This window comes from Oryza sativa, chromosome 11 (assembly GCF_034140825.1).
Source record: "Oryza sativa Japonica Group chromosome 11, ASM3414082v1".
NCBI classification, from domain to species: Eukaryota; Viridiplantae; Streptophyta; class Magnoliopsida; order Poales; family Poaceae; genus Oryza; species Oryza sativa.
The window spans coordinates 22,636,436-22,657,650 of record NC_089045.1 but is presented as its reverse complement, the minus strand read 5'-3'; the positions used below and the strand labels follow the sequence as shown (position 1 = coordinate 22,657,650).

General features: G+C 44.1%; 5 protein-coding genes and 1 non-coding gene across 6 annotated transcripts; 2 read left to right on the top strand and 4 right to left on the bottom strand.

Annotated features, from left to right (window-relative positions):
* Nucleotides 1–84: 84 nt before the first annotated feature.
* Nucleotides 85–2,416, bottom strand: LOC4350724 (uncharacterized). The gene is made up of 7 exons (XM_015762557.3): nt 2,333–2,416; nt 2,127–2,223; nt 1,847–1,988; nt 1,637–1,719; nt 1,082–1,216; nt 709–813; nt 85–529 (listed from the first exon to the last, which is right to left on the bottom strand). Exons 1-7 carry the CDS (start codon nt 2,386–2,388, stop codon nt 404–406), a joined length of 744 nt encoding a protein of 247 aa, XP_015618043.1. The 5' UTR covers nt 2,389–2,416; the 3' UTR covers nt 85–403.
* Nucleotides 2,417–3,064: 648 nt separating this feature from the next.
* On the bottom strand, nt 3,065–3,138 carry TRNAE-UUC (transfer RNA glutamic acid (anticodon UUC)). The gene has a single exon. It is a non-coding gene; the product is annotated as a tRNA-Glu (tRNA).
* A 1,313-nt stretch (nt 3,139–4,451) lies between these two features.
* On the bottom strand, nt 4,452–6,834 carry LOC9272540 (lysM domain receptor-like kinase 4). The gene has a single exon (XM_015760158.3). The coding sequence runs from the start codon at nt 6,728–6,730 to the stop codon at nt 4,676–4,678; it is 2,055 nt and encodes a 684-aa protein (XP_015615644.1). The 5' UTR covers nt 6,731–6,834; the 3' UTR covers nt 4,452–4,675.
* Nucleotides 6,835–8,987: 2,153 nt separating this feature from the next.
* On the top strand, nt 8,988–13,644 carry LOC112935991 (uncharacterized). The gene is made up of 3 exons (XM_015759597.3): nt 8,988–9,544; nt 9,625–9,812; nt 12,621–13,644. Exons 1-3 carry the CDS (start codon nt 9,079–9,081, stop codon nt 13,257–13,259), a joined length of 1,293 nt encoding a protein of 430 aa, XP_015615083.1. The 5' UTR covers nt 8,988–9,078; the 3' UTR covers nt 13,260–13,644.
* Nucleotides 9,851–12,017, top strand: LOC4350721 (uncharacterized). Its single transcript, XM_015759596.3, has one exon. It carries the CDS (start codon nt 10,010–10,012, stop codon nt 11,336–11,338), a length of 1,329 nt encoding a protein of 442 aa, XP_015615082.1. The 5' UTR covers nt 9,851–10,009; the 3' UTR covers nt 11,339–12,017.
* A 6,105-nt stretch (nt 13,645–19,749) lies between the features above and the next one.
* LOC4350720 (phytosulfokines 4-like) lies at nt 19,750–20,557 on the bottom strand. The gene is made up of 2 exons (XM_015760205.3): nt 20,335–20,557; nt 19,750–20,168 (listed from the first exon to the last, which is right to left on the bottom strand). Exons 1-2 carry the CDS (start codon nt 20,473–20,475, stop codon nt 20,025–20,027), a joined length of 285 nt encoding a protein of 94 aa, XP_015615691.1. The 5' UTR covers nt 20,476–20,557; the 3' UTR covers nt 19,750–20,024.
* Between the last annotated feature and the right edge of the window lie 658 nt (nt 20,558–21,215).

The following is a 21,215-nucleotide window of genomic DNA, read 5'->3' as shown; positions in this document are numbered from 1 at the left end:
AATATATTTTAATAATATGTTTGTTTTGGGTTAAAAATGTTACTATATTTTTCTACAAACTTGGTCAAACTTAAAAAAATAGAATTTAAAAAAGTCAAACGAATTATAATATGAAACGGAGGGAGTAGCAAAGAAGTGCATTGTTTGGAAACAAAAGGGAACTTCTTTGGAAGGTTTACTAAAAATCTGGGAACAATGATAAAGGTACCTGTTTTCTAGTCAATTCAGCTGGCACAGAAATCCCTAGCCAGGGCAATGGTACAGCACCAAGCAAGATCTTTCCATGCATCTGTCCAAGATCATTCATCTACCAAGTTGATGCTGGACGGGACGTCTCTCTTGATGTGTAGTAGCTTCATCAAAACTCCCACCCAAGCCGATGATGCACTTGTTAAATTGCCAGTTACAACTCATCAACATTTGTTCGGAATATGTAGTCCTCACTCTCAAGCTCTTCATGGAACATATTAATGCTTGGAGCAGCAGGCTGTGTATGTTGGTTACCGTTGGAATCCAACAACCTCTTGCCCTGGAGATTAATCAAAAGATAATTAGAAATAGAACTTTCCCATGAGGAGGAGGGCAACTTTCATCTAGAGTTAGGTTCTACAGCGCAAAACTTTTAATGGAGTCATAACATCTACAGTGCAAAACTCTTAACCGAATTGATGAGGACCAAGAAATCAAAGGAATGCTTTTCAATTAAACCTTTTTAAGAATATAGAAGAAATAATGGAAGCCATCACCAAAGGTGCTCCACTCAACAGACCATGTAAACCCAGGTGCTTCAAAAAATCGACGACGGAAATGTGGCTGCCAGATAAGATTAGATAAACAGAATATTAGAAAGAGAAGATTAGATGAACGAATAAGCCATAAAGTGAGGTAAGTTACATTAGTTCCATAATCCTCTGGAAACATTCTTTGGCAACTATCATTTTTTAATATAGTCATATATATGTAATTATACATAATGGGTATTTACATATTTGCAGAATTTCTGTAGCATGCACAAATATCATACTGAAAAACCAGAAATCAAATACAGATAACAGACATAATGAATCGGAATCTCAATAACCTGTCCAAAGGTAATTGATACAAATATGCCTTCAGGCTTCAAAACCTTGTGGATACCTTCAAGCATTTTCATCACATTATCCACTGTTGTAGGATTTGGGTTCCAAGGATCACCACTGTCCACAAATAATACGTCCTGACAAAAAGATACAGCATTGGTTCACGACATTTGAATTATATGATGGACAAGGGTCTCAGAATGAAGTGAGCACAGAAAGCATCTCATTGAGTTGTTCTAAAGGACGAAATATTTATAAGCATGAGTGTTGGACCGGTCCCCTTTCCCTGTATGTGCATTTCCAAAATATCCAAAAGTAAACATTTTTTATGTTAACTTATATATAAAGTAAGGTTTATAGTTAATTTGTTTTCTTTGAATTGCAATCAACACAGCACACACCATGGTCTATCAGTGATTTTTCGGGTCATATATTGGATGCCTGACTCCTATAAATCTTAGTGTTTAAGTTCAATGCTAAGTTTTTTTTTCCTTTCGCATTCATGAACGCTGAATCTTCATTTCTTATGGCAACATCAAACTCAGCAGTACCAATACCATGGTGCCTTTCTCAATCACGAGATCGAAGCTCTCACGATCGAACGGCAGATCAAGCATGTCCGCCACCACAACCTCCACACCTGCAAGAAGCAGAAGGCCAACATTTCACCCCCAAAATCCCAAATGGCAGTGCCATTGGTAAGGACCACAAACAATTTCTTCAGATTTTAGTGATTCATAACGACTATAAACCAGTGAAAAATTTACCCTCGGTGCCCTGCTCCGCGAGGCGGTCACGCATCCGCTGGACGGCGACGGGCGAGAGGTCAACGCAGGTGATGCCGCCGGCGACGCCCTCCCGCAGCAGCTCCTCCCCGAGCCGCGAGTTGCCACACCCAACCTCAAGAACCTAGCGCAACACGAATTCGAGATGATTTCATTTCACCCCCAGACTTCAAATTTCAAGAACCCACAAAAAACAAATTCCCCCCACCCAAAGATGATATCAGGAGGGATTCGTGGGGGGAAGAGAGGAGGCGAGACGAACCGAGATGGAAGGGGAGAGGAGCGGGGCGAGGAGGTGGCGGAAGTGGGAGAAATCCTTGAACCACTCATAGTGCTCCTCCTTCCCGAACCGCTCGTCCCTGCGCGCGCGCACACAGGCCAGCCATCACATCAGCGAGACCCATCCGCTGCCGCGCCGGCGAGCCGCGAGCAGAGAAGAGAAGGAAAAAGAAAAAAGGGGAACCAAACCAGTAGGAGGGGTCGAGGTAGGCGGAGGCGGTGCGCGGCGCGACGTCGTCGGCCATCGCCGCCGGAGTGAGCAATGAAGCAGGTGGGTGGCGCCGCCGCCGCAGCCGGGTTGCTTTGTGGAGCGCTGACGCGGGTGCAGACGGCGGCGGCGGCGGCGGCGGCGTTGAACCCTACAACGGTGAGCGGTGGTCGTCGGATCGGAGATTGGACGGCCGAGATGAGAATTGCAATATTAGACAAACAGTGACAAAAAAAGATGAAAATTCTCATCGAAATTTGTACATCTTTGGTGATATTTTTTTCTTTTTTATGATAATGTTTAAGGAAACATTTAGGCTGCGTTCTTTGCTTCACGTTCCCAATCCTCACTCCCGAACACAATCTTAGAGTCTATTTGATAGAGTTTCAACTCATAAAATTTAACTCAGGAGTTGGATCTGAAGTATATGAAGTATAGTTGTGGAACAGCCGAACTACCGAAACCCAGCTCTATCTTTTTATTTCATTTTATGAGAGTACTTTATCTAGCTTCACTTTCATTTTAGCTCTAGCTGGCGCTGGAGCCATGCTAAATAGGCATTTAAAGTTGAATCAGCAACACATATACATTAATAAGATGAACAAATTTGTGCTAAAAAAATTCAGTATGCTCACAGTCAGAGTGTTAGGTGAAACAGAAACGCAACAAATGCCAAAAAGGCAAAAAACTAAAAATAGAAAAATAAAAAGAGCTTCCATTGCCGGGATTTGAACCCGGGTCGCCTGGGTGAAAGCCAGGTATCCTGACCGGACTAGACGACAATGGATTTCTGTTCATTTGTTGTAGTGATTTTATTCTGCTCAACAACAGTTCGATTTAATCTCAACCAGTGAGTCCACAAAACCCGTAACCCCCTCCCTATAAGCAAGCTAAAATTGCTAGTAAAAATTAGGCACCAACTAACTGACATGAACATCTACTTAACTAGATGAGAACCTGTGTGTTACTGTAAAAATTTAATATGATTATAATAAAAGTAACGTGTAATATAGCTAGACGACGTAAATGTATAGAATTTGTATTTTCAATCGATCATTGGAAAAGGCTATAAACCATTTAAATTGATGTGGTAATAATTATTAATGGATGATGATGTGATAACTTTACATGTTAAATTTTAGAATGTAATGGGTTGTAACTTTATAAATAGTATAGATGTAGAATTTAGAGGGAATTAAATTTTTAAGCGGCGTTTGATGACGGAGCCATCAGATTTTTGAAATGGGCAGGAGTAGAACTTCATCAAAAAAAAAAGTTTATTTTTCAACCGTCCTACACATATCAATAAAAAAAATAAAAAGACTATATTACCCTTAATTTATCAAATCGCAATGCAACTGTCCTCCATTTTCTCTACTTACTTTCACAAATACTAATACAGTGATTGCTTAAAGATGAACTTATTCAAGAACAAATAAATGAGAAAAGATGATCTTATTTTGAAATGAAAGGAGTATGCTGTTACGGAATTTAGGGACGGACGGTGGCATAGGAATAATGAAGTGCATTCCAAGACTCACGACATAGGGGATCCCATTGAATCAACCGTCGAGGTTATCCCAACAATAATATATAATCTCTCTGTTCCATAAAAAATCAAATTTGGGGATAACATGATTTGACTTTTTTTGATAAATGGAGTAATTGCTTGCCATTACATATTATAATATATTCAACACAAGTGCACTCTAATTTATTTTTTACGAAGAACATTTTGATAGTTGTTGTACAAACTAATCCATAAAATCAACTCATATGATACGATACTACATAAAAAAACATTTTAGTCATGTTGATCCTATGTTAGGTTGTGTGATTTTAGAATTTTAAATATGGGGGAGCACACAGTGACACAGACGACATAGGCGGCCATCGGTTCGCTTATGCTCATGCTTATCAGCTAAAATTTGAATTTTCATCCTTAAATTTGGAGTTGATTTTGAGGTTTTTTTCATAGAAGTTTATTTTTCAGCTTTGCTTTTAGATCGCTAAGAACGTGTATATAAAAGTTTTATTCACAAATTGAAAATTGTTTTTCGTTTGTACCAATAAGCGAAACGATGGGGGCCATAATACCCATAGTAGAATGTAAATACGCTTCATTCTTTTTCAAATAAGTATAGGAGCACTTAAATACATTTGCTGTTTTTTATACCGGCTGAAAAATTGAAATGACGGTGAAATCATCTTTGATAATATGAACTGAACTAATTGCATCCTATGTATCTTCTCATCTCAAAAAAAATTAAAATCCTACTAATAAGTATCTTTAATCGTCTCTGATGCTTAGCCACCGCTATGAACTATGGCTGTTCGCCGCCGTCGCCGCCGGAGCTCCGGTAGTGCTCCAGCGAGCTGTGCCAGCCGTCGCCGGAGACGCCGTGCAACATCAGCAGATGCTGCGCCACCTCCCCCATTCCCGGCCGCGCCGCCGCGTCGCGGCGGACGCACCTCTCGATCAGCTTCACCATCATCGCCACGGCCTCGCGCGGGCAGCTGCTCCCGGTCGCCGCCATCGCCGGGTCCAAGAACTCCTCCATTCTCCTCGTCACCGCCGCGTCGTCTTCGCTGCCGCCGTCGAGGTCTCCGGCCAGCGCGTTCATGCCGGCGAACGGGTCGCCGGCGCCGTCGGCCTCCAGCTCGTCGACGCCCTTGCCGGTGACGAGCTCCAGGAGCACGACGCCGAGGGAGTACACGTCGGCCTTGGGCGACACGACGCCGTGCTCCAGGTACTCCGGCGCCGTGTACCCGCGCGTCCCGGCGATGTTGCTCGTCATCGTGAACGCCTCGCCGCCGCCGCCGCGGATGACCCTGGCGCCGCCGAAGTTGCGGAGCTTGCCGCGGAGGTCGGCGCCGCCGGCGAGGAGGACGCTGTCGCTGCTGACGTCCATGTGCACGTACGGCGGCCGCGTGTACCCGTGCAGGTAGCGGAGCCCCTCGGCGACGTCGAGGGCCACCTGCACGCGCTGCGACCAGCTCAGCGGCGGCGCGCCGCCGCCGGCGAGGAGGCGGTCGCGGAGCGTGCCGTGCTCGGCGTACTCCGAGACGAGGTACCACCGGCCGCGGTGGTGGCAGAGGCCGATGAGCCTGACAAGGTTGAGGTGGTTGATCTTCCTCATGATCTCCACCTCCGCCGACACGTCCCGGTCCACGACCTCCACGGCGGCCGCGTCGCCGTTGAACACGGCGCGGTACACCGACCCGCCGACGCGGCGGTCCGGGCTGAAGCCGTCGGTCGCCGCCGCGAGCTCCGCGTAGGTGAACACCTTCAGGGAGGACTTGATGTCGGAGAGGCCCGAGAACGCCTCGCTGATCGACACGGACACCTCGCCGCCGGTGAACGCCGGCGACGCCTTGTCGTTGCCTTTACCGCCCTTGCCTCCGGCGGCGGCGACAGCGGCGGTGGCTCGCCGTCGCTGCCTCCTCGCCCTCACAGCAAGGGCAGCCACAACGGCGGTGACCACGGCGAGAACAGCCACGGCGGCCGCACCGATGCCGACGTAGACTCCGGTGTGGTTCTTGCGGTTCGTGGTCGGAGCAGGCGCCGCCGGCGGCGGAGGAGGCGGCGGCGGCGGCGACCGGAGCTGCGACACGTCGGGCTTGGACTTGACGGGGATGAGCAGCGTTGTGAAAGGGTATATGGTGTCAGTAATGGCCATCTCGTTGGCCGCCGAGATGTTCCCGGCGTCGACGCCGAACCTCGCAGCGATGGCGCCCACCTCGTCGAACTCGTCGACCAGGTACGTCACCAGGTACCTCACGCCGGCGGCGGCCTGGGCGGCGCTCGGGCACGCGCACCGGAGCGGCACGGTGACGCGCTGCCCCGCCAGGAGCGACCTCGCCGGCGCGTCGCCGAGGGCCTGCTCCTGCACCGCCTGGCACGTGGACAGGCCCTGGAACGTGTCGTTCGCGATCACCAGCAGCGTGTCGCCGGCGACCGCCACGTACGTCGCGTTCCGCTGGTAGTAGGCGGCGCCCGTGCAGGAGCAGGTCGCCGGGACGAGCACCTTGGCGCCCGGCGCGAGCGCCGCGGTGGGCAACGCCGCGGAGTTCGCGGCGGCGAGGCTGGACGCGTCGGCGCCGAGGAGCGACGCGATGGCGGCGAGGTCGGGGTAGCGCGGCGTGGCGTGGAAGGTGAGGTAGGTCTGGCACGACGACGACGACGACGACGGCGCGCCGCCGCCGCCGCCGCCGCTGCTGCAGAAGTAGCCCAGGAGGCCGGTGTCGTTGTGCTTGTTGGGGCAGTCGGCCACCTGCGAGCCGTACGGCTGCTGCGACCGGGCTCCCGGCGCGCCGGAGAGGAGGAAGACGACGACGAAGGCGAACGCGGCCATGGCGTGTGAACGCGATTGCGCCATCGCTGCTGTTCTTGGCTTCAGCTTGGAAGCAATTGCATGGTAGCTGCAGGCTAGCTGAAATGGAATTGATTGAGAAAATGAGAAGCTCAAATAATTTCTTTTCCAAGGAAAATTAATGAAGCTTGGAATAAGAACACTAAGGGGATGATGGGGTCTTTGACTTGGTAACAGCAAGGAAGATAGTGTCAATGTTGGAAGATTTGTTAACCAATAATGTTTAGTGCTTAATCATCACTACTAGGGGATTAGATATCTTGGTGTAGAGCTGGACTCCACTGTGCAGGATTATTATAAGAAGTCAATAATTCAGTGTTGTACTTTTCAACTGATCTTCCCCTGCACATTTCCCAACCGTGGCCATCTTATTCAACCATTCTCAGAGACAACTTATCTCTGGAAATGGTTGAATGTGTGGATGATGAGAGGATGGCTAATTAAGTAGCCGACTAGTCAAGTTATTGTCTTGAAGTCTTGAAGAGATGCTTGATTTGCGTAAGTGTGAACCAATAGGAGCTTTCATATTGAAGTACTCTAGTTATTAACAGAAAAATCATGCCAAACTCTGCTGGAATAAAGGTATATAAGGTTTAGACATATCAGTGTCAAGATATTTGAACGTGGACAACATCAAATTTAAAAAGGATATGTCGACTAGGATGTGCTTTCCAGTTTGGCAGGAAACGCCTTCCTCTAAAGCAGTCAGAGACTCACAGTCAAACTCAAACAGCGACACATCAACACGCGTTTGAAATTTTGCAAAGGAAAAAAAAATGACTGCCTCATGCATATAAGAAATTTGGGGTCTATGACTAATGTGAACAAATTTGCTAATTAGCGTGTAAGTGTTGGCAGTGTCTGCGATGCCAACGGCCACGGCGCTAATTTCTCTCTCTTTTTTTTTAGAGAAATCGGCTAGTTTCTCTCTTTTTTCCTTTTTTTTCATGGAAACCGCTCCCTTTCTTTTCTCCACGCACGTGCATGATTTTTTTTTTGCGATATTTTATAAATTGAATCTTTCACCTTAAATATCAGTTGAGACTTGAGAGTTTTGAATTTGAGTTGAAAGTTTTTTAAATTTAAGTTGAATGTTTTGAATTTTGAGATGAAAATTTTCAAATTTAAATTGAATATTTTGAATTTTGAGTGAAAATTTTTAAATTTAAGTTAAAAGTTTTCAAATCTTGACTTGATTTTTTTTAAATTTGTGTTGAAAGTTTCAAATCTTCAGTTGAAAGTTTTCGAATTCGAGTTAAAAGTTTCAAATCATGATTTGAAATTTTTCAAATCCGATTTGAAAGTTTTCAAGTCTGAACTGAAAGTTTTCAAATCCGAGTTGAAAATTTTTAAATCTTGACCTGAAAGTTTTCAAATCTAAGCGAAAATTTCAAAAAAAAAATTCTTGAGTTGAAAGTTTCAAATCTTGACTTAAAAGCTTTCAAACCTACGTCGAAAGTTTGAAATCTTGAGTTAAAAAGTTTTAAATCTTAAATTTTTAAAAGTTTATTATAGTTAACTCTCTGTACCTATCACAATTTTCCGCGCCTTAAAATAAGAAATAAAATGTGTGGGAGGTTATTTTTTCCTAGAAAAAAAGCAAAAAGAAAACATAAAAAAGAAAAAAAAAGAGAAAGGCGACTCCGCACCATCAATCCCGCGCGCAATTTAATCTCGCGATGCGCACATGCGGGATATGAGCCCCCAATGTGAAAGGTCTGAATGGATGAACGAAGTATAGATTATCTTATATATTATAATAAGATTTCATGGTAAGAATGAATGAATTATTTATTATAAAATTCAGAAGTTATTTTAAAAGAAAATCTAGGACTTCTTTTTTAAATCGCAAGGTCTAGGAGCTTCCTAAGTTATCTATCAGAAAGCTAAACTTTTGCAAATCTCAGATCATTGGATTAAAATCCAAAGGCCGATATGCAGCCACCAAACATATATATATAGAAATAAATCTTTTTTTTTCATAAGTGTGAATCAAACGGAGCTATCATGATGTTAAAAAAAATTACGCCAAACTCTTGGTAGAAAAAGGCAGTTAAGGTTACATGTAAATGTTAGACAATCAAGGTATTTTAACGTGAAAGGCATCAAAGCTACATGTCAAATCAGCTCTAACCGTGCGGCTTTGCAACCCCGAAGACGTATTATCGAATTTTACGTATTCCTTCATGGAATACGTATCCAAGTAATTAGCGCTTATACTGCGATTTGGCTAAACCTCCCCCAACTACCGGCCCCACCAGACAGTGACTAGACAACGCAGAACGCACACGCCAAGCAAAACACACAAGCAAACCAATTCCCCCTTCGCCGCCGCCGCCGCCTCGCCGCCGGCAATGGCGTGGCTCGCGCGCTCTATCGCCAACTCCCTCCTCGCCCCCGAGGAGCCGGACGACGGCGAAGACCTCCCCCCGTCCGCCGCCTCCGCCTCCGCCTCGGCATCCGCGTCCCCGCCTCGCGGCGTCCGCGAGGACCTCTCGGAGCTCACCGACGCCCTCGCCAACCGCTTCCATGGCCTCGCCTCCTTCCTCGCGCCGCCGCCCCACGCCGGAGGCGGGAGAGGGATCCCGCGCGCGCCTGACCCGGCCGAGATCGCCGGCCGGTTCCGCGCCGGCCTCGCGCGGCTCCCCGGGCGTCAGGCCGTCGCGGATCTCGCCAAGATCGCCTCCTCGCTTCTTCCCCCCGAGGCGGCGGAGGCCGAGGCGGCCGGGTTCACCGAGGAGGCGGTCGCCTTCGCGCGGGACGCCGCCACGCGGCCCGAGCTCTGGCTCGACTTCCCCCTCCTCCCCGACGACGACGACGGTTCGTGCCATCGTGCTCCACTCGCTCGCTCCGCCTTGTTAATGGCGTTTGCATTGATCCATGGATGTGGGGAATCGCAGATTTCGACATGACCGACGCGCAGCAGGACCACGCGCTCGCCGTCGAGAGCGTGGCGCCGGAGCTGGCCGATCTGCGGATCGAGCTCTGCCCGAGCCACATGAGCGAGGGATGCTTCTGGAAGATCTACTTCGTGCTGCTCCATCCCAAGCTCAGCAAGGACGACGCCGACCTCCTCTCCACCCCACAGGTAGTCATTCCCCTCCTCCTCCTCCTCCTCCACCACATTGCCTCCACGAATCCGAATCGGGAAGGATTCCTCCTCTTCCAATCCGATTGGGAATCCATGTCCATGTAGCCGACTGAAATCCCCACTTCCCAACTATAAACCTCACGGCTTCGCTTGCCCGGGTTGGAGAAACATAGCAAGAGAAGGAGGAGAAGGAGATGAGAGTCATGGAGGATGAGGAATTTCTGCGGCTGTGTCCGCCGACACACCCACGGCGCAACGATGACGATGACGATGCCCTTCCGGCGACGTGCCTACTTGACTTGCTGACCTACATTGCCGACTGCCGCAACGCGACCACCGCCACTTGCAGGCTCAGCTGCGGCATGGAGGTGCAGGTCACCATCTGCGCCGCGCCACCGCCGCTCGTCTCCCATGTCTGTGTATATTGCCCTGGCTACGATCACACCGTCTTTACGTGTGTGCCCAAGGTCGTCGCCACGCAGGGCGACGTCCTTGTCCTCTGCATCGCGCTAGGTCCTCGCGGCACCATCTACAGGCCTAGCAGGAGCAACTACTACCTCTACCAGGTTCAGGCTGGCTGGCCTTCGCTCAAGTTGCTCCCGCACCCTGGCCCTTGCTTTGATCCTAATGATCCCTATGCCCCGTTATTCGATGACCACAGTGTTGGCATCATACGCTACCAACCCCACATCGACCATCCTGCCTTGTACGTCATCCCCGCCCTCACTAACGGATCAGTGCCTGGGCGTTACGACCTCCACCTATTACACTCGAATGCCGAGAGCTGGATCAGCAAACGGGGCTTGCCACGTCCACATTCAATGTCTCACGGCGACCACAGTTTTGCCAAGGTCATCACTGTTGGAGGAGAAGCTGGCACCATAGGCTGGGTTGACCTCTGGAAGGGCATCCTCTTCTGTGACGTGCTCAAGGACAACCCAGTGTTCCTCTATGTCTCGCTCCCACCCCCCCTCATGGCAACCAGGAAGCTGCGAGGCTGCCCAAGAAATACTCGTGACGTTAGTGTCATCAAAGGTCTTATCAGGTATGTTGAGCTGCAGATTCACATCAAGCCAGGCTCGTTTACCCGAGGCAACTACATTTCCAATGGCTGGACAGTTGCCACATGGAGCAGGATCAGCTCTAATCCTTTTGAGGATTGGCACCAGAACTGTAAACTTGATGCTTCTCAGGTCTCTTTTGAAAATAACCCAGTGCATTATGAAAAGCTGCCTGAGCTGCTAGACGACCAAGGCATACCTCAGCTAACCATGGTGCGGCTCCACACAGGTCATCCTGTTCTCAGCATGCACGACCATGACATTGTTTACCTCATGACTAAGGTCAACTACTTAGATGACAAAGCATGGGTTCTTGCCATTGACATGAGGAACAGCACATTACAAGGTGTTGCTGAATTCAATGCGGAAAGAGTGATCGCCTTAAGGTACGCCTTTACGCAAAGTGGGATCTCTGAATATCTGAACATGCTTCCAGGTATAAAGGGAAACCGAAAAAGATAAAGGATGTTGTTGCTGGAACCCTCTTGCAAGGAGGAGTGTAAAATCCGCATGGTACATAATATGGTGGATGGTATGAATGTTGATTAATGGATAAGGTAAAGGTCTGAAGGCTGGGATGAAGGCAAGTTTGCTCTCCTCAATGTTCGTATCAAGAAAGAGAGCTAAAGCTCGCAAGCAGCTCCCCTCGTATGCTGTATCCATCACTGCCTACCATGCTGGCTTGCTGCTTGGAGCCGCCTTCCTCACCTCTTGCCTCGTGTCCTTGTCTGCACCTTGGTCAGATTTTGTCAGCGCCAGAGCTTGGAGGAGCCGCCTTCCTTGCCACATGGAACTGCCTGCGTTGTATCCTTGTCTATGCTCGGAGTGGGAGAGTTCACTTGAACCTGCGCTGGAGCTCTGAGGAGGTGGATCTTGCCATTCGCTCCCGTTGGGGCTTACTGGTCACTGCGTGAGAATACATGAAGGTCCAGGCTCTAGTTTGGGGCAATTAATCTGGATAGATATGGTCCAGACTCCAGATGGATAAGGTAGACTATTAGGTGCGGGATTATGTTAGTGTTCTGAGTAGGCATTCTTGCTAATGTGGGAATTGTAGCTGTACGACATGGAAAATGTAGTCCCAAATGTATGGGAATTTTGCATCATTTTCAATAAGTTATGAATGAGTGAGATTCAGTGAGGTACTTTTTCCCTTCAGTTGAATCTGTATTACTGCTTTGAGAAGATGTTCTCTAGAAGCATAGTGTAATCTTGTCAAAATATCGAGTCTGGGATTTTTAGGCAGTTGTAAAATATGATTGCATCCTCACAAACCATGATTGTCTAATCGTAGAAATATCATATAATGCACAAATGATATGTTCCAACTTTGCAGGTCCGTGCCCAGGTGGAACTTCTCACCTATCTAGTCTGTGTTGCATTATGCTAATCAACTCTTATATTTCATATAAGTCTATCAAGAAATGCATCCTCCAACATTCTCTTCCTCTTTTTGATGGTGTGATCCTGAGTTCTGCTATAAGTTATGAATAAAGTTAGCGACTATTTCACTGTTACCGCTGTTGGATGAATTACTTTTGGCCTAATTACAAAGTTTTGTAATGGTTTCTCTGGAAATTCCTAGTTGCTATTTGATAATAAGTAACGGGCTTTTTCATTCTTTTTCTTTCCCTGTTGCTTGATGGTTTTGCTTTCTCACAAATCAAGACAATCAGTTGCTGCCATTCCATTTCATTGATTGATAGTACCATACTTACTCTTACTGCTGATTGACTTGAAACAGATTTTGGAAGCTAGAAAGAAGCTATCACGCAATTTGCAATCTGAGTCAAAGCCAGACAGCAACGAAGACATGGTAGCTGCTTCTTCCAGTAATATAGATGGTAATGTGCCTTCTCCTGTAGAGGTTGTGGGCATATTAAAGAATGAAGATGATTCTGCAAGGGCCACATCCTTCAGCAACGTCAACTATGGCGCGCCTCAACCAGTAATTCTGGAAATGCAATCAGATGATACACTCAATGACTCTGGAGGTCTTCGCGCAGATGACATCACCAGCAGTGTACCTGTACAACTTGTGCCAGTATTGAAAGATGCTACTGAGTTCTCACAAGCCAGGATGGAAGAAAGGATCCAAGATTTCACTGCACAAGATACAGTAGCAAATGAAGAGCCTGGACAGTTGTCTGGGATAAAACTAGAGGATAATTCTGAAGAACGACAGAAACAGCCATCGACCACTAACCTCAGTGAGCAATCAAGAGTTGCCATTCAGAAGAACAGTAACGATGACGATGATGATGACGAGGATGAATGGTTGGAAGAGGAGGAGACTGGTGGTGCAGGGAACACGATGATTCCAATAGCAGATGATGAAGACGTGTCTTTTAGTGATCTGGAGGAAGATGATGCCACAGCGTGACAACGTTAGCTGGTTTGGATACTCTAGCTTCCTGCATCTGATGTTCTGGTTCCATGACACGGCAAAATACAATGGGCTTGGCTGAGTTTTCGACTACATGCTGCTGTTGCAAAATTTACCTCCTCTCTTCTCTGTACGAAGTGAATGCAAATATCAGCTTTGCAACTTGCTATGCAAGACCCCATTTTCTTCTCTTTTTTTGGGGAAGTTACTGAAGTGAGCCAGCTAGTGGTGTGATTAGCAGTTGTACAGTGTGTAGAGACTAGATCATCTGAGGAATTTGATCAATATTATCTGATTCCTCCAACGTGTATCAAAATGATGAAATTCAATTCGTCCTCTTTCAGTGAAAGAAATATACAGTCCATGTTTATATTATTATACATATCATCAAAATCTCAAGGTTGACTTAAATACATAGGGGCGAACTGAAAATTTGGCAGAGAATGCGCCTGCAGATTCTTCAGCAGAAACAGATGCTCATCTCAACCTGGTGATCAGGTTGAACTGTTGAGCTAATACTGGGAAGAAAACGAATGACGTGAGCTTCGTGCTTTCAGCTGGGCTATGACTCATTGCCCATTTGTTTTTTTAGACCGAAGGCTTTGCAGTCCAGTTTTTCTTAAGCAGAATGAGACTCATTATATTCCCTCCGTCCTAAAATAACTCAACCTAGGATAGGATAGGATATGACCCATCCTAAAACAACGAATATGGACAAACCTGTCGAATGAGTCACATCCCATTCTAGATTGATTTATTTTGGGACGAGCATGTGGCAACATGTCAACTTGTACTCGATTATATTTTAGTACTGTATTTAAGTTCTGAATCAAATCCGAGATTCGAGTTCTACTGACAACCCACTGGCCTGCAGAGTTGCAGGTTACCACATGCCCAAGCGGCTGTGGTTACAAAATAGTCCCTCCGTTTTGGAGTAAAATATAAAAAAATTTCTGGGTTGTTTAAATTAAAGTTAAGAAAAAAATAACCATTCTAGTGACCCTCAACAAAGGGATGGGTGGGGGAAAGATGGGAAGAATTTTGAGAAAAAGAGGTGATTAATGTGATAAATAATACTGTAAATAATGCTAAAAATCACTATACTTTGGTATAAGATCTAAATGATAGAAATTCGATGGAAGTATTAATCTAATGGGAACCCACCCCATCTACCATATATATACTACTCAACACTGATAATACCATCTGGGTTTTAGTAGATGATGCTTCAACTTTTGGTCAAACGTATTTCTAAAATTAATTGTGTCATACTAAAAATCGGATGGAAGGAGTAGTTTAAGCGATTTATTATATATATGCACATGATACGGGGAAATCAAGTTTTTGGTTCGGGATGAGTTGGTCAGTATAAAGAGCTCAAATATTTGTACGATATATATAGCTTAAACAACCAGCTAGTATGAAATTGAAATTTGTATAATTTTTGTCAGGAAATACTCTCTCCCGCTCATTCTTAGGCTCCCATCGGTTGCCCATTTTGTCTAAAATGGCTTATTAAAAAGTTAAAATTAATTTATAAGTAAAACTTTTGTAGATTTGTTCGTAGCGACTTAAAAGCCAACATTAACAAAAATTACGTTAAAAGCATTTCAAAATCAACTTCAAAATTTCAAAAATTTAAAATTTGGCTTATTCTTTGGCTGATTAGGCCAAACGATGGGGCTGTTATTTTGTCGAACAACCACGAGGGCATGTAGCTTAGTGGTTGTAGTGACCTGAGTAGTACTTTAAGGTCCTGAGTTTAAATCTCTATAGGAGCGAATTTAAGATTAAGTTATTTGAGGGCATAATACATTAAAATACCATCTGGGTTATTTGAGGGCATAATACATTAAAATACATTATAATACACTGATAACGCCGTTGACTTAAGTTAGTTAGTTAAAAATGATATAACTAATATTCCTCTGTATTTTAATGTATTATGCCCTTGACTTTTTGACCAATGTTTGACCATTCCTCTTAGTTTTTTTAATTATCATTTATTTTATTGTGACTTGATTTATCATTGAATATTTTTATATTTGCACAAAAACTTTGAATAGGACGAATGATTAAATGCTGATGAAAAGGTCAACGACGTCTTACATTAAAATACGGATATAGTATATCATATAAAAAATAGAGGAAGTATATAAATGCCTCACTGATCTAGTCGTCGAGACAATCAGAGGAGGATAAGCCCTCCAGAATGGTCGGATGGTGCCAGCGGCAGAGCCAGCATGGGGGCTGAGGGGGGGGGGGGCTCGAGCCCCCGCTACCCCGCTAGACTCCGGAAATGTGAGGGAGGAGAGGGGGGGGGGGGGGGAAGAGGGAGAGGAAGAAAAAAAAGGGGGGGAGAGAGGGGGCTGGAGGAGGAAGAGGAAGGCTGAGCCCCCCCCCTTTCCTCCAAACCTAGCTCCGCCATTGGATGGTGCATGCATTCCTCGGTATGGTCAACTCTCTTCCTGAGGGGAATATATACTACAGTCGTGTCATTTCTTGGAGCGAACTCAAGTCTGACCGGGGAAGGCATTTCTTGGAATTGGAAGTTGGATCATGCAGGAGATGAAGGCCTCAAGTCCAGGGAAATGAGTTCTTGTCTGTGCCAGATAATTAATCAGCAAACATGCATGCGCTGGATGCCTGGATCGACCTCAGATAGTCAGAAGCTTGGGAAAAAGATTCTAAACTCCTGAGAGCATGTTCCCTCAAATTCTATATGCCAATAGTTATTGCAAAATTTTAACAAGAGATAGGTTCATATTTGAATATATACATATCACTAAACATGTAAATCCATATATGACTTATATAAATTATAAAAAAAGATAAATTAAACTCTGACAAGTATATTCATAATCATATTTGTTTTTTTATAGCTTGTATAAATCTTATTTGAACTGACATATTTGTGGACTGATATAGTACCGTACATATTAATATATCTTTTTATTTTTTATAGTTGTTCGGATGATATATTAGAGATGAGGAAACATTTCCCTTCTAACGTGTTGTGCAGACAGTGAATCAATGGGTGAATCATCCCATTTTCCACGTTGGTGATTGCAATGTTCAGATCGATTTCCTGCGAGCTGAGATGAATCCAGCTCCCCTATCAGCTCATGTTGTATTTTCTGCACTTGTGTGCCTTCCTGCCTGCCTGCCTGCCTGCCTGTGTTAACAATCGATCGGCTGTTTGAAATATGCAAAGCCCATGAAATATGTGAGCGTAAATTAGGCCCAGCAGCCCGCCAAACAGCGGGAACAGGCCACAGCTACTCCTCCCGATCCTAGACAACAGCGGCCCAGCCCATCGCGTTTCCATGGGCCATGGCCACAGATGAGTCGGAAAAGATTTTGCTATATATTTCTTGATAATTTTTTTTAAAAAATATTGAGTATAATATGGTATAATTGTAGTGTAATTATATTGTAACTTACATGTAATTATTTTATGTAATTACAGTTTAACTTGTATCTAACTTTCACATAATTCTAAACCTCATGCAGTCATGCTTGTCTCCAAAATTTCTATTAAATTCTCTCAAAATTTATTAGATTCCGTCAAAATTTAGTGGAAACCTTGAAGATATAAGATGTATAAGCAAGTTTTGCCTGCTTTTGAGTTTTGAAGATTTTCTAGCTCCGCCACAATCGATGAGCAATTAATCAAGAGCTATGAGAGCAGGTACAATAGCAGACTATAAGTCAGCTATAAACATATTTTAAAGAGATAAAAGAAGAGAGAGAAGAGCAACGGGCTACAGATTTGTAGCCAGCTGCAGCACGGGCTCCAAGACGTAATGTGTGTATAATAGGTGGGACTAGGTATTTGTAGTATAGTAGGCAACTATTATATGAATTGGCTATTACATTGGCTATATATGATTTGGAGCTAGTAGGGCTATACTATTAAACTTGCTCTTTCAGAAGACAAATAAAGACCTGAAAAAAAAAGAGAAGACAAATAATGACGACGATAATGATGACCTGGATGGATGGTTGGAACTTGAAAATGGAGACCGGTGGCACATGAAGCACGACGATTACGAATTCCGATAGCTGATGATGAAGATGTGTCTTCTAGTGATCTGGAGCAAGATCGATGATGCCACGGCATGACATCATTATCTGGTTTGACACTTTAGCTAGCTGTTTCTTACTGCATCTGATATTTTGATCTGATTCCATGACACGGTAAAATACAATGAGCTTTGGCTGAGTTTTCGACTGTATACATATGGCCTGATGGGTTACTGTGCATCAGATATACCATCGGTATCTCAATTGACATCTCTCCTCTCACCTCTGCACGAGTGAGTGTAATTAAACATTAATTAGGTAACTTTATCATTCTTAAAAAAAGTATTGGGAGGTAGCACACTTTCTAATATAAAATTTGATACCTCCAGATATCAAAAAATTTAGTGTAAAATTTAGATACTTCAAGATACTTTTTCAAAAACCATAAAATTTCTGTTAAACATTAGTTTTGCAACTTCTGGCTAAAAGACCCCCCATTTTACTAAAGTGTGCTACCTAGTGCTGGGACTATCAGTTGTACAGTGTTTATTAGACTAGATCATCTGAGGAATTTGATCAATGTGCACCATCCTCCAATGATGGAATTCAATTTGTGTTCTTTTTCAGTGATACAAATCCAAGATTGACTTGTTTTATGTTGATCAATCTAAGATCAGAATATACATGCATACAAATCCAAGATTGACTTAATGACTTGATCAGTAATTCAGTATACATCAACAAACTGAAATTTGGCAGAGAATGCGCCAGATTCGTCGGCAGAAAGGGCCATTTCCTCCTAGTTTACAACTGATTAAAAGCCGTACGGCTGAAACCTTTGGCCGGTGAAGACGATTTGATTAGTAGTTTGGCAGATATGCTCCATATTAGATGCTCATCAATCTAGCGATCAAGTTGAATTAACATTTGGAAAGAAGACGAATTAGGTGAGCCTCGTGCTTTCAGCCTTGGGCTCTGACTCGTTGTCCATTTTCATGTGGCAAGCAAGTCAACTTGTACTCTTAAGAACATGACAAAGACTGTGGCACATGCGACAAGGGTCACAAGCTAGCAAATGACAACATCAAACAAGGTCCATGTTCGGTTGATGATGGATCTATTATTATTAGGTATGGGTTAACCTTATTTAAGTGTGGTTGTGTGAAGTTTTGAATTGATTTTGAACTAATTAATTAATCTGTTTCTACTGACAACCCATTGGCCTGGTTACAGTCTCATGTACACACCGTATGCTCAACATTTACCATCTCATCTTAGTTTATTTTTTATATTAGCCTTTGAGCCACTAAGAACATACTTATATAAAAATGTTACCTGTAAATTGTCTTTTTCGCTATTAAGCATTACGCTTATAATCCATACACTTCTCTGCCCACAGAGTATTGTATTTAATCATGAATATATGCTATGTGTTTCAAAAAGAGGACTTTGTATGATGAATCCTATCTATTTGATTGGTTCTTAATAATGCTAGCTACCAATTTATCATTATATTTAACTCTTACCAACTAAAGATATAAAAGCTTAAGCTTTTATGATGAATTGGCTATCGACAACATATATATATATTGCCCTATTGGTTGGAGAGAGATCGCTCACGCGAGCAAGTGAGCTGCGTACACGTGTCCCTCCTCGAAAGTTGAGCAATCATGGCTATAAAGACCAACATCCCATGTGTCCTAGATGACCTACAAAGCAGCAGATCCTTCCCCTTCCCCGTGTTCCTACTCAATCCAAACACAGTGACTTTGGACCAGACAAACAACAACTAAGTTTGCTAGATCGATCACCTACTTTTACATAATTGAACACCCAACTCAAAAAAGAAAGGACTAGCTATATAACATTGGACTAATTTTCTGTCAAATGTAATTACTATGTAACTATAAGGCATCCATAATATGGTGTAAAAGTAGTACATAAGCAATAGAATATTCCATTCAGCTACCTATTGCCATTGTGCAACTATTCCATATAGAAAAAATAACAAAAGGTATCTATATGCATATGGACTATCCATATGGAATAAATTATATTATCTATCTCTACTCTTCTTTCTTCTCCTAATGATACCTTGTATCCATATACATTGTGGAGATTGCCATAGATAAAAACTATTTATGTGGGTCCCATCTATATGGATCACTTTACTATATACATTGGTGATGACCTAAAGTATAAATAGACTGTAATTGATACGTAATGAATATGTAACTAGTATGTACGTTGTTTGTAACTTGATTGTAAGAAGTAAGAACATAAAGAGGGGTTAGTTCACTTGGCAGTGACACACTTTCATAACCTGCGCGCAGGTTGTCAGTTTGAATCCCTACAACCACGTCCACGCGATTTTTATTTCAGATCATGCCTATTATGAACCTCAAAGCATCATCTAAGGGCCAAGAAATCGAAAGATTGTAGCCATTCCGAAAAACAAATATTGAAAGAACACCTGTGATATGATATACTATATATAACTGAGGAGACATTATCTGGAAAAAAAAACCCTGAAGTTGACACGCATTTTGATCCATTGATCATACAGAGAGAAGTCAGCAGCAGCAATTAATGATTGGATAAGATAAGATGACATCAATCAGTCACAGTGAAAGTGAACTGATTGGAGCAAACAGAAATCAAAGCGAATTGTAAATTCATCCAATTTTCGCTGCTGCATGAGCTAGGCTACCATATAGTAGTAGATTGTACTAACTATCAGTTGTGATTTCCCTGGGTGTAGATGTAGTCTGTGTGCGCCACCAGCGTCCTCCTCATCAAGCACTCCTCCTCCTCTCCTTCTTCCCCTCCACACTGCTCTTCCACCGCCGCGAAGCTCGCCGCCATCGTCTCCTCCTCCACCTACACAAAGTACACATATGTACACAAAGAGTAATTGAAAACCTAAATCGCCATAGAATTCGATCAGCTCTCGATGGCAGCGCGATCTCCATGATTTCATGAACCGATGCGGTGGTCGATTAGTTCTAACAAATGACGACGGCGACATTGGCCTGCTGCCACATACCTTGCCATGCTGTTCTTGTTCTTGTTCTTGGATCGGTTGGCCTGATGCTGTTCTCGCAGCCTCATGAGTAGCTGAGATGCAGAGGAAGAAGAGGAGGAGAGACGCCAGCAGCAGTAGAGCGGTGCACCGTGGCGGCGCCATGGCTGGAGTAGCTATATCTAGCTAGCTTCTGCTGCTTCTGATTGTATGGTTTGGTTTGACAAAACGAGATGGAGAAGATGGTGGTGATTGTGTGATGGGGTTGGATGGATTTATTGGGGAGGTGTTGGTTTGGAGTTGAGGAGGTTGGAAGGAAGAAGAAGAGTAGTATAGTACTGTATTACTAGTAGAGAGTCAGAGAGAAGGTAGAGGAGCATAAATGTTGCTAGTTATAGAGTAGCTGATGACTTTGCTGTTGCTGTGGGCTAAGGATTCTTATCATGATGATTGTTTCTTCGTTTTCCAACTGCTGCGGTTTGGGCAGGTTGGTGTTTGGATCCAGGACTAAATTTTAGTCCCTGTCATATCGGATGTTTAACACTAATTAGAAGTATTAAACGTAGTCTAATAATAAAACTAATTTCATAATTGAGAGCTAATTCGTGAGACAAATTTTTTAAGCCTAATTAATCCATCATTAATACATGTTTACTGTAGCATTATATAGCCTAATCATGGATTAATTAGGCTCAATAGATCTCGCGAATTAGTCCGGGGTTATGAAATGGGTTTTGTCATTAGTATACATTTAATACTTTTAATTAGTGTCTAGACATCCGATGTGGCAGGGACTAAAATTTCAGTCCCAGGTCCAAACAGCGGGGAGATCGAACAATTCTTGAATGGGTGTTTGGTTGGCAGCATTAATAGAAGACGAAAAAGACATACTATTATAGAACCCT